The sequence below is a fragment of the Benincasa hispida genome, chromosome 8, assembly GCF_027475165.1.
Source record: "Benincasa hispida cultivar pf3 chromosome 8, pf3_genome.v1.1, whole genome shotgun sequence".
Taxonomy (NCBI): domain Eukaryota; kingdom Viridiplantae; phylum Streptophyta; class Magnoliopsida; order Cucurbitales; family Cucurbitaceae; genus Benincasa; species Benincasa hispida.
Window position 1 is genome coordinate 37,435,387 of NC_143485.1, and position 13,369 is coordinate 37,448,755.

General features: G+C 35.0%; 1 protein-coding gene across 2 annotated transcripts; it reads left to right on the forward strand.

Moving 5' to 3' along the window:
- Positions 1 to 9,723: 9,723 nt before the first annotated feature.
- LOC120082797 (uncharacterized) lies at positions 9,724 to 13,077 on the forward strand. 2 transcript variants are annotated; one of them, XM_090316098.1, is made up of 5 exons: positions 9,724 to 9,990; positions 10,923 to 11,405; positions 11,555 to 11,707; positions 11,785 to 12,227; positions 12,326 to 13,077. In XM_090316098.1, the coding sequence occupies exons 1-5, from the start codon at positions 9,807 to 9,809 to the stop codon at positions 12,359 to 12,361; spliced, it is 1,299 nt and encodes a 432-aa protein (XP_090172224.1). In that variant the 5' UTR covers positions 9,724 to 9,806; the 3' UTR covers positions 12,362 to 13,077. The 2 variants fall into 2 exon arrangements, with proteins under 2 accessions (XP_090172224.1, XP_038894043.2); XM_039038115.2 differs by having other exon boundaries at positions 9,727 to 9,990; positions 12,322 to 13,077.
- Positions 13,078 to 13,369: the final 292 nt, after the last annotated feature.

Sequence of the window (13,369 nt, forward strand, 5' to 3'; positions counted from 1 at the left end):
AGAGGCCAATAAGCTGTGAGTGACTACACGATGGCATACTGCTTTATTGATTTAGAAATTATGGTTTCTTTAAAAACAGTTCTCATGCTAAGTGTTTTACTGAATTGCCAAGCAACATATTTATGAAACTGTTTCTCAGGCTAAGTAGAGCATGTTTTTCGTGGTATTGATGTAGATATGTTATCTTTTCCAAATGCTTTCAGCATGTTTAAGTGACTTTATTTTTATGATAAACTAGTATGATGGATGAATTAGAATGATGATTTGAGCACTAATCTTTAGTGTTCAACTGAATGTTGTGACTAATTATGTGAGGAATACTAAAGGAAAATGAGAAGGTATCCTAGTCAAGTACATAAGGTACGACGATACTCAGTTATAACCACGTGCACGTAGGTAATACGACGTCGAGGGATTGAGCAAAAGAGTTCTCCCCGAATAGGGTTGACGTTGAGGGTTAGAACTATTAGTTCACTCTCAACTAAGGATAAAGGCAGTCATATATTCTTCTAAGCTAGAAGGATAGTTTGAAATTTCTAAAGCTTGTGAATGTTTATCAACGCTTGATGTTTACTAATGTATGAGTTTTCCAAGTATGTTTTTCATGTCTAACGTATGCTAATGGTTTTACAAGCTAGTTTAATATATTTTAATCCAACTTATTTCACAAAATATGAAGCATGCGTTAGGGTTAAAGCTAAGGTTGAATGAAGCTTGACGTACTATGTTTTAAATACCTAAAGTTGCCAAAGTACATGTGTTGGTATTTCTAAACATAATGAATAGGGATACTGGCAGGGAAGGTATCTGAATAGATGTACCTAAGGTGTTGACGATACGTAACAAACTCCGTATGTATGTAAGCAGGTCTGAATGAGAGGCCGAGGTATAGGTCTTTTGGCCGGTAATAGACGCTGGGAGCTAGAGCGGTGTATGCTCGTTCTCAACTAGGATGTAATGATGATTATTGATGTATAAAAGTTGTTATCAACGTTTATGTCTTAGGGATGTTGCTTAAAATGCCATCGGTATATTTAAAGAGATCGACGTAGGGATCTCTTCTAGCCATAGTTTAATGTGAACAGGTTGAAGTAGAGGTCTCATCTGGCCATGGCTTGATGTTGGGAACTAGAGCAGTGAATGTTCATTCTCAACTAAGATTCAGGTTTTAGATACATTGGTTTAAAAGGTTTTAAGTACACGTTTTCTTGGTATACTTTAAGTTCCAGCATTATGTTTTCAATCTTTCAGTTTAAGCATGATATTTACGTTTTATTAAGTCATTCACTGGGCTTCTAGCTCACGTTTTCAAATGTTTTACTTTCAGGTAGTGGTCAATTCCCAGAAGACTTTTCTATTGCTGCTCTGCCATTCAAAGAAACAGGTTGAAGGAAGCGTAATTGAAGACCTGTATTAGCTAGTACATACGTGTCTGTCTAGTGACTGTATTCTTGATGGGGCTCACTAGGTTGTAATATCCATGTATAAACAATGTTGCAGAACCCTGTAATGTAAATGTATTAAGTTCTGAGTTAATATGTATGTATTCAGGGTTTGAATATTAGTTAACAAGTAAAATAGGCAGTAAGTGCCAGCAAAAGAGTTGGTAACTGCTGCAGTCACTATTCCGTCCAGGTTAGGAGGGTAATCTGGTGCGGGGTGTGATATTGAGAACCAACCTAAAAAGTGAATTAGACAATAATGTTAAAAGCATGCAATAAATGATTAGGTTTATTAAAGTGTTTAATACACAAGAATCATATATTGTTAAACCATCAAATATAAGAGTTATATTGAGCAAATTTAACAACTCACTTACATAAATTTATTGGCTTAATTTTCCTAAGTAATGCATTCTCGTTTGTAAAATACTTAGTGGGAGGACAAAAATGTATACGTCATTTTTCCACTCACGTTTGCTCTTAAAGTTCACACTGTGACACTTATGCTTGCCCTTGAAGCGCCCTGAGAATGTCCCCCTTAAGACAGTGTTTGCATGGGTAAATATCAAGGTGAATGGAGAAAATATTTATAATAAGTGGGAGAAGGATGTTTGTCAACATGTCCTACGGTCTCCTTTCTTGGTTTGTATTATGAGATCTTCTTGCACGGTCTCGAGGTGCCCTGGGAGCCATTTGGATGGTTCATGCATTAGGCCAATATCAGTGTGCACTCTAGAAATGGATAGGATAGCTCTAGTTTTTACCCCAATCGGTTTTTCTCTTCGGTTGGCTCATTGGGGCAAAAGTCTAAGGTTTAAAATAGAGAGTCACACTTACAAGAAAATTGTAAGTAAGTTAATAATTTATTGAGGAATAATGGCAACTAGTTGTTATAGGAATATGAGTTATTCTAGTGTGATAATTGGTTGAGAATGTCTCAATCCAGCGAAGGGATAACTGACCACCTTTCGTTGGTGCTTGTTCTATCTCACTAGAGTATTATAGCAATAGAAATTTTGAATTAATATGGATGAAATTCATATTAAATATATTGGGTTCATTTTTAAATTTTTTTTATGCTGAATTAGAATGGATGTTAGACTGCATATCAACAATTAACATGTTTTATGTAATTCAAAGTTATGTCATTTTCTCTTAAAAAGTTTAATTCTTTTTAAGTACCAATATAAGTAAAATTGTTAGATGAAAATATTATTTTATAAATGTCAACAACACATTGTAATTTTGTCTTTTATTTTGGGAAAATTTCTTAAAAGAGTTGTTGCCAAGTCATGAAGTGTTGATGAATATTTTTTTCAATGATAACTTACTTTTGTTATCTAATATTATTATCTAGACAACATATGATGTATATGGATTATAAAATAATGTCACGACAAAACATATTCTATGTTCGAGGTATGGGAAGCTAAATGACCTCCAAAGTTAAATATTATTTTGGTCCAAGAAAATTATTATGACTAAAACTAATGAGGTAAATTTTTCAAGAATTAGTTTGAGATGAAACTTGATGAGAAATTCTAGAAATGCCTCAAACAGAAAAAAATAAGAATAAGTTAACTAGATTTACTATGTTCTTGGTAGAGATTTCAGATTCACACTTTGATTGTTAAATAATGATTCGCTATCAGAATTTTTTTTCATTACAATTAGATTGTAAATCTTGACAAATACATGATTTAGTGGAATAGTTCTTGAGACATCTCAATTTTTTGTGTAATTTAAATTCGGTTATTTTGCAATATGTGAGAGTTTTTGAACCTAACTTAGATGACCAAACAAATTAGAAATAAATAGAAAACAGTAAAAAACACCAAGATATATATATAGTAGTTCGATCAGTTTGGTCTACATCCATTGATACTGAGGGGTCCAGCTTGAATTAATTTTATTAATGAGCAATAAAGAAATTTACAAATTACAGATAATCAACGAAATCACCAATTTATCAGCACACAACATCGCCTTTGAAAACTGAGAACAATCCATGTGCTAACAATCCGCTGCAAAACAGCCCAAAACAGTGTGCTACCCACCTCTGACCGGCGAACCACTAAACCCAGATCTGCAACGAACCCACACGCTGAACTGGAATTGACCGGCGTACCCACACTGAAACCGGAACCCATAGAACACTAGCACAGAACCGGATATCCCAGATCGATCCGATCTCCTACCCGTCACCACGCTCACGCCGACAGACACACCCGGCTGCACGGCTCTAGACTGCTGCTTTCAGTTTCGTGTTCCAGCCGGCGCGGCTCTTCAAGGACGGCTACTGCCCGAAAGACTCAACCCCAGACGGCTGCTGCTCCCTCAGACCGGCGGCTACAGCTTCGGATTTTCTTCTTCAGACGGCTTCGACGGACCCTCTCTCAGGCGGCTATGTTTTTCTCTCCAGCTAAACAGACACACGAAATTCTGCCCTATTTTGGAGAAGATAGAGATAATTACCAAAATGCCACTACTCAAAAATAACAAGAATGCTATTGAACTTTTAAATTCATCAAAAACCCAATAATACCCACTTAAATACCTTGTTATTTTCTACAAATCTCCCTCATAAATATTTAAGTGCCAAGTTGATTCTCCAATATTCCTATCATCCAGATTTAATATTCAACCCATCTAATAGGTATTTAAACCTATGGGTTGGAAGAACCTTGGTTAACATATCTGACAAATTCCACAACTTCTTTGATAAAATGAAATTTGACACATTCATGATGAGATGGATTCTTCGCAAAGGGAATAGCACTGTAGCTATCACAACGGACGATAGGAATGAACTCCTGCGACAATAACTCACCAACTATCTTTTTCAACCACACTGCGTCTTTCACAATTTCATCCACTGAAATATACCCTGACTCAGTAGTAGACAAGGCAACAACTGACTGTAGAGCAACCTTCCAACTGACCACATTACCAAACAAACGAAAAATGTGACCTGATATAGACCTTCTTTTGTCAAGGTCTGCAGCGTAATCTGCATCTGTGAAGCCTTCCAATAGTGTTGATTTATCACAATCCCTACTAAAACACAATGATACACTGACACTACCTTTCAAATATCAAAGCACCTATTTAACTGCATTCTAATGCTCCTTCCCAAACTGCATTCTAATGCTCCTTCCCAAGATTTGACATAAACCTACTTATCATACTCATAGCATATCCCAAGTCAGGCCTAATACAAATCATCAAATACATAATACTTCCAACAACATTACAATAGGGAATATTAGCCATCTCTAACCTTTCTTGTTCAGTAACAGGACACTGAGACGAAGAAAGCCTAAAATGAGATGCTAAGGGTGTCGAAACTGCCTTACAACCATATATATTATACTTCTCAAGTAGTTTATGCATATAACTCTCCTGCGAAATGGTTAACAAACCTTTCTTCCTATCTCTTTTCACATCCATGCCTAAGATCGTTTTCAGGTCTCCTAAATCTTTCATCTCAAATTCACTACTCAATCGTTTCTTGAGATCACAGATTTCAGAATAATCCTTACACACCAGAATCATATCATCTACATACAGAAGTAGATAAGTATATGTACCTTTCTGAGATAGTTTACAGTACACGCAGGCATCATATGAGCTCCTGTGAAACCTCTACTTCAGAATAAAGGTGTCAAACCTGATATACCACTGTCTCGGCAATTGCTTTAGTCCATAGATGGACCTATGAACGAAAAACCATGTCTTCCTTTCCTTTTACCTCATAGCTCTTAGATTGAGCCATGTAGATCACTTCCTCCAATTGACATGAAGAAAAGCTGTGGTGACGTCCATCTGTTCAACAAACATATCAAAGTGAACAACAATAGATAAAATTAAACGAATGGACGAATGTCTCACTAATAGAGAGAAAATCTCATGAAAGTCAACTCTCTCCTTTTGAATGTAGCCCTTGGCTACCAGTCTAGCCTTATACCTAGGCTTGCTGTCACCTCCTGTACTTGGCTTGATTTTATAAATCCACTTTGACTGAATGAGTTTCTGATTAGGAGGCTTTGGAACCAGTGACCATGTCTGATTCTTCTGCAATGAGAACAACTCTGCTTCCATAGCATCCTTCCATTGTTCTTTCCAATTAGATACAATAGCGTTCTCAAAAGTAAGAGGCTCTGCTTCAATACTGGTTGCTACACAAGTAAGAGCATAAGCAACTAAATCAGCATAACCATACCTCGTAGGGGCCTGCCTCACCCGCTGAGACTTGTCACGTGTAAGTTGATAGTTCTGTAGGTCACTGCTACTTAAGCTTTCTTCACCAAAAGCTCCCTCATCAATCAAAGTCCTCTACAGTTGAGGCTATCTGTAAAGCTCGAACCCTAATTATTTGAAGTAAAAGAAAGTAATGAGGGGTCTCTTAAAGAGTTGAATGAAGTCATGACTTAGGAAGCATAGAGGGTGGAAGCATGAAGAAATAAGCTTGTGTAAGCTAAGTGTAAACCCCGAAATCTAAGTTCCTAAACAAGTATGTTTCACCAAAGGAATGATATATTAAATATCATATAAGTGAAAATCCATGCAAATTATAGAGATTGAAGAGAAAGGAAAAGAAAAACGTATTAAATAAGTAAACTCACTTTTTGGCTTGGGCTGAGTCATTAGATATGAGTTGACGTGGCGAATTATCCTTGAATTTAGAAGGCGGCAGAAAGATTAAAAGGGAAAAGGAACTTCGAAAGTCCGGTTTTGGCAATCTACATGAACAAATTTAGTGAAATTGGTGCCATTTGAAAGCTGAGAGAATCTAATTTTCAAAGTTGGCTACATCTCATGATGTCTTTATTGAAGAACGCTTTGATGAAAGTTGTGAAAGGAGCTTCGGGCAATGTCACTTAAAAAGAAAATCCTATTGGCTATTGAGAACTGGCATCTTGTCGGAGAAAGATGGCAGGAGAAGAAGAATGGAAAGTGATAAAATTACAGGAGAGACATAATCTTGGGTTAATCAAGGCTCGAGGTGAAGATTGGGAGCTCTAGGCCAAACTATAAGGAATTTGTGCCTAAAAGTTTAAAGTAAGAAAATTAACTCAATTCTAAACATGTTTGTAGAAGGAAGTTTTTTCAAAAGATGTATGGATTTTGAGTTATGAATTTTTAAAGTTGTAACAGAAAACTTGTGCATAAGTAGACAAATGCTTGGGAAGAACAAGCAAACAGCTCACAGTGGAGATTATAGCGAGAATTTGTGAAAAGGATCTCGCTAATGAAGGAGATCTTGCTAAAAATTATGAAGAGGATCTCGCTCTAGAAGAGAATCTCGCTAGTAATTGGGCAGGTATCGCTGGTGTCGCTGGTGAGTGGGTATCGTTGGTGTCGCTGGTGGCTGAGTATCGCTTGTATCGCTGGGGGGCTGAGTATCACTGGTGTCACTAGTAATGAGATCTTGCTGGTCTTGCTCTAGGGGATCTCGCTGGTGTGGCTCATGGGGATCTCACCAGTAGAACCGTCTATGTAAAATTCTTTTAATAAATGAATTAATTAAGGTATTTTACTAAGAATTCTCAGTGGTTTAACCGGAAAATATGTTCTTTCAGGCCAAGAAGAGCTAGGAGAAGCATGTAACCCGTTAAGAGGACAACAAGCTGTGAGTGACTACACGATGGCTTACTGCTTTATTGATTTAGAAATTATGGTTTCTTTGAAAACAGTTCTCATGCTAAGTGTTTTAATGAATTGCCAAACAACATATTTATGAAACTATTTCTCAGGCTAAGTAGAGCATGTTTTCCGTGGGATTGATGTAGATATTTTATCTTTTCCAAATGCTTTTAGCTTGATTAAGTGACTTTATTTTTATGATAAACTAGTATGATGGATGAATTAGAATATGATTTGAGCACTAATCTTTAGTGTTCAACTGAATGTTGTGACTAGTTACGTGATGGATACTGAAGGACAATGAGAAGGTATCCTTTCAATTAAATGTTTATGACTAGTTTTACTTAAAACGAGGTATCGAAAGACACTTGAGAAGGTACTTGGCCAATTTGATACCGAAAGACTTTTGAGAAGGTATCCGGCCAAATTGATACCGAAGGACATATGAGAAGGTATCTAACCAATTTGATACCGAAGGACTTTTGAGAACGTATCCGGCCAAATTGATATCGAAGGACATATGAGTAGGTATCTTAGCAGCTCGATACTGCAGGACGTTTGAGAAGGTATCTAAGTAGAAGTACCTGAGGATACTGAAGGACAATAAGAAGGTATCCTAATCAGGTACATAAGGTATGACGATATTCAGTTATAACCACGAGCACATAGGTAATATGACGTCGAGGGATTGAGCAAAAGAGTTCTTCTGGACTAAGGTTGACGTTGAAGGTTAGAACTATTAGTTCACCCTCAACTAAGGATAAAGGTTGTCATATATTCTTCTAGGCTAGAAGGATAGTTTGAAATTTCTAATGTTTGTGAATGTTTATCAATGCTTGATGTTTGCTAATGTATGAGTTTTCCAAGTATGTTTTTCATGTCTAACACATGCTAGTGGTTTTACAAGCTAGTTTAATATGATTTAATCCAACTTATTTCACAAAATATGGAGCATGCGTTAGGGTTAAAGCTAAAGTTGAATGAAGCTTGACGGACTATGTTTTAAATACTTAAAGTTGCCAAAGTACATGCGTTGGTATTTCTAAACATAATGAGTAGGGATACTGGTAAGGAAGGTATCTGAGTAGATGTACCTAAGGTGTTGACGGTACGTAACAAACTCCGTGTGTATGTAGGCAGGTCTGAATGAGAGCCCGAGGTATAGGTCTTTTGGCCGGCAATAGACGGTGGGAGCTAGAGCGGTGTATGCTCATTCTCAACCAGGATGTAATGATGATTATTGATGTATAAAAGTTGTTATTAACGTTTATGTCTTAGGGATGTTGCTTGAGATGCCATCGGTATATTTAAAGAGATCGACGTAGGGATCTCTTCTAGCCATAGTTTAATGTGAACAGGTTGAAGTAGAGATTTCATCTGGCCATGGCTTGACATTGGGAATTAGAGTAGTGAATGTTCATTCTCAACTAAGATTCAGGTTTCAGATACATTGGTTTAATAGCTTGTATTTCTACCAACTATCATCAACACATATTCTGCTTGTTATCCATCATAATTCTAAGTAAAAGGCCACAATAGCTTGTATTTCTACAAGCTATCACACCCCCAAACTTAGAATCATGCTTGTCTTCAAGCATGTCTTATACTTAGGAAATTAAAAATTTATCCTGTGACTTTCCCTTTGGGTTGATCAGCTTTTCAAAATATAAATCACTTGCACCTCTAATCTTGGTAGCAGCACTCCCCTCAAAATTAGCTACATCTTCTAAGAGTTCCTTTCTGTTTAATTCTGGCAAATCTCTGCTCAAAAACTTTTTTACTCATTTCAAGCAACTTTGCTTTTAGCTTTTTACAATGCGTTCGTGTAATAAGATTCAAAGCTCTGCGATATATTATTTAATTGGAGTGTTGAATTTGGTTATGCTCTTCGTTTTGGGTTGCCCCCACAGGTGTCATGCGGGCATCCAACTTCGGTTGTGTGCCATATTCAACTCAACTCTTGTCTTAATTTGGGTTGTGCCAAACAAAGGAATTGTTTGGTAATATCATAATTTGTTTATGTGTATATATTATTTTTTTTTTACGTAGGTAATAAGAATGGAATGCATAATACATCTTGAAATACACTCAAAATAGTATGCTTTTTTTGGAATAATTTGACAGAAGGTTCTTTCTTTTACAATATTATTAGAAACCAAATTAACAACATTCATTTCTATTTTCTTTTAAAAACTATTTTCAAATATAGCAAAATAAACTAAAATATTTACAAATATAAAAAAGTGAACTAAAATATTTATAAGTATAACAAAATGACAACAATAGATCGTGATAGACATTGATAATAATCTATTTGTGTCTAATTATTTATCATTGATGAAACAATGAAATGTTGCTATATTTGTAAATATTTTCAATAATTTTGCTATTTAAAATAATTACCCTTCTTTTAATTCTCTTTCTTTCAAGTTTCATCGTCTAACAAAAAATTATTAAAGATCAAACAACCAAATTGAAATTCAAATTGAAGTTATTAAAAAGGTCACAGTTGAACTTTACTCATCTATGTTCTTTTCCTTTCATTTGCTTTTCTTGTTTCTTTTTTACGCTGGAAGACATAACACATGAAAGCTAAGGGTGTTACCAGGTATTATATAAACCCATCAAAATCTCCATTTTTGTGTGTGGAGGATTTTCATTTAGAAGCTGTGTAGTACTTAATTCCCAAACCAGTTCGAGTGAAGAGACTTTTGAAAAATGCAGAGAGTGGAGGAGGCCGATAAGAAAAGTTCAATGAATGATAATCCAATTGAACAGAAAAAACCAATCACTCCTAAAACTCAAAGGCCTCCTCCTAGCCATGAATTCTGTGTTGCTATGGACACTGCTCCGGTTGAAAATGAGACGGCCCAGCTGCCTTCCTCACCCACACAACACAACAGTATGTTCATCCCTCTTCATATTCCCTTATAGTTCATATATCCTTCCTTAAATTTATATCCAACCATCAAAACCTATCTCTCAGTAAATTATATCACTAATAAAAATATATTATTGATATAACCTATCACTAATAGACATTCCTATATTTCAAATTCTTTAAATTGTTGGTATATAGTTAATTATTAATCCTTAAAATGTTACCCATTATAAATTAATCGTCTTATTCTTTTTCTAAAATATGTTGTTAAACTTTGTATTTTGTGTCGAAAATATCTTAAATTTTTGAATTTTTTAACTTTCAATGCGAGTTCAAAAATAGTTTTACCGTTAGTTTTAAAATCTGAACCTCCACAGAAACGGCGATGTAGGTAGAACGAAGGAAAGAAGAAAGAATAAGAGAATAAAAGATAGGTTGTGATGGCGATGGATGAGAGGCAAAAAAGAGCAAAATAAACAGAATATTTCTTTCAATACTAAAAAAGATAATTAATATAGTTTCCACATTAGCAATTGTCGAACTTTGGTGGTTTGTTTTGTTGTGTTGCTTTTATGAAATTCAGTTTTCAAAAAATATATATATATAGCGGCTGAAAAAATAATATTTGAATTTTATTTTTTTAATATTAGAAAAAAAATATATTTTTTCTACATCAACAAATAAAAAAAAACAATTATTAATTATATATTTTTCCATGTCACTCTGAAAATTTTAAAAATAAATCAACCCTGAATAGTTAAAAAAATTAGAAATGACCAAAAGTATCAAGTATATATATAGGACAAATAATGTCTAGTTTTGAATTCTAATGTTTATTGTTTATGATTGAATCACTAAAAATTAATGTTATTACGACTATACATAATTCAGTCACATATATTTTAACTATTGTGAGATTGTTATTTTGTGTGTGTATTTATTTGTATGTGTAGCAAAAATGGAGAAAGAAAAAATATCTCCACTTCCTCGTCAGTTATACAATGCTGCATTAAAGGGCGACTGGAAGAGTGCAAAACAAATATTTGACGAATATCCATTCGCTATCACTATGGAAATAACGTGTCAAGGCCAGACAACTCTTCTGGTTGCTGCTATGTATCACCAATTTTCTTTTGTTGAAAAATTGGTAAAACTTACTTCTGGATCTGATTTAGCTGCCAAAACTGAAAGCGCATTGCCTATCCTTTCTTTTGTCGCTACTTCAAGAGCTGTAAGAATTGCTAAACTAATTGTTGATAAGAATCCCAACCTTCCAAATATTGTTGATAAAGAAAATCAACCCCCAGTTCAACTGGCTGTAGCTTTCAAGCGCAAACACATGGCTTCCTTCCTCTTCTCCAAGACTAATTTTGAAGCTCTTGATACTCTACAACAATTTCGTCTTCTCATTTCTACCATCGTCTGTGATTATTATGGTTTCCATTCCAAATCCTTATTCAATATATCATCAATAACTTAACTTTTTTAATTAATACTAACTTATCCCATATATTAAATGTTGTTAATACGTATTACTCTCTCTCTTATTTCTTTTCTTTTCTTTTTTTTTTTTTTTTTATTGTAGATATAGCATTAGATATTATGGGGAAAAAACCTGAATTAGCAACTCTGAGATTCGAAGAAACCGATGATACAGCTTTGCACGTACTAGCTAGAAAGTCATCTGCAATTGGTAGCAGCAGCGAGCTTAGCTTTTGGAAAAAACAGATAAACTCTCGTAATAATACATAAAGCTTGGTCTCTACTTATTTGGGTACGTAAATGTATATAACTAAATCTTTGTGTGCTTACTAGGATTCAAGGGATTTTACGACAAAGCTCTAATGCAAACATTTGCCCATCAACTTGTTGGCCGTTTATGGGATTGTGCAACAAGTCAACTTTCAACTGAGAAAATAGATATATCTCGAGTTCCCTTAAGGTTGATGGATGAAGCAGCAAAAGTTGGAAATGTCGAGTTCTTGTTAATACTCCTTCGTCGATGTCCGGAATTAATATCGGCACTTGACATGACTAGTAGCTACTCCTTCTTTCATACAGCAGTTGAAAATCGACAAGAAAGTGTGTTCAGTCTAATATACGAGATAGGAGGGGCGAAGGATTTGATTGTCAATTGTTACGATGACAAGAAAAACATTAACATATTACACTTGGCAGGAAAGTTAGCGGCTCCATCTCAGTTGAACAAAGTGTCAGGGGCAGCCCTACAAATGCAGCGGGAGCTTTTGTGGTTCAAAGTAGGTCATATTTAGTGCATATACATTTAACTTCTTTTTATTCTATAATATATCATTATTGTCAAAGATTTGAATTATTGTACTTAACTTCAAGGAAGTGGAGAAAATTGTTTTGCCAGTGCATCTTGGAATGAAATGTGCGGCAATCCCAGAGCTTTCCACAGGTGAGACAAAATCAAATCCCCCTGATCAACTCACACCTCGAGAACTCTTCTCGAGACAACACAAACAACTACTAAAGGATGGAGAGGAGTGGATGAAACATACGGCGAACTCATGCATGTTGGTCGCAACTTTGATCACAACGGTGGTTTTCGCTGCGGCATTCACGGTTCCAGGAGGAAACAATGATAAGGAAGGCACTCCCATTTTCCAACAGAATAAAGCATTTACAGTGTTCGTAATATCAGATGTTGCAGCTCTAGTGTTGTCTACAACTTCCATACTCACCTTTTTATCAATTTTGACGTCGCGCTACGCAGAAGACGATTTTTTGATATCGTTGCCAAGGAAGTTATTGTTCGGGTTGCTGACATTGTTTGTTTCTATAGTATGCATGGCGATGGCTTTCAGCACGACCTTCTTTATTGCTTATGATAAAACAAAGGCGAAGATTCCATTGGGTATTGCAGCAGTGACCATCCTACCAATTGGTTGTTTCTGTGTATTTCACTATAAACTCGCGGTTGATATATTGCGGTCATCTTATTGGTCTTATTTTTCTTTGAAAAAACGCATGAAAAGGCTATTTTAGTGCTATTGCACTTATGCATATCTATCTAACTTTCCTGTTTTTTATAAAACGTTTCTGGCCATGCAATAATGAACTATCATTTGAAGTGGACAAAAACTTGGTGTTCCCGTCCATGTACCTATCCGATACATCCCAAATATGAATGTCTACATTTTATATATCGGAAATAATTAGTGTCTGTTTGAATGTGTATAATAATTAATATCTAAAAATTAAATATTTGTGTTCAACTCGATAATTTGTATATAGAAACTAAAAGTGAATTATTACTTAATGAAATGTTTGAGATCAATTAAATTTAACATTAATTAATTTCTTGTTTTGTTAATTAATTATTTTATTAATAAAAATAAATACTTTTTAATTAAACATAATTAGATTAGTTATT

What these genes read in the sequence shown, in the direction of transcription:
- LOC120082797 (XM_039038115.2), top strand. Translation starts at nt 9,807, where the DNA reads ATGCAGAGAGTGGAGGAGGCCGATAAGAAAAGTTCAATGAATGATAAT. An exon ending in CTCACCCACACAACACAACA is followed by an intron (nt 9,991 to 10,922) that starts GTATGTTCATCC and finishes TTGTATGTGTAG; the next exon opens with CAAAAATGGAGAAAGAAAAA. An exon ending in GAAAAAACAGATAAACTCTC is followed by an intron (nt 11,708 to 11,784) that starts GTAATAATACAT and finishes TGTGCTTACTAG; the next exon opens with GATTCAAGGGATTTTACGAC.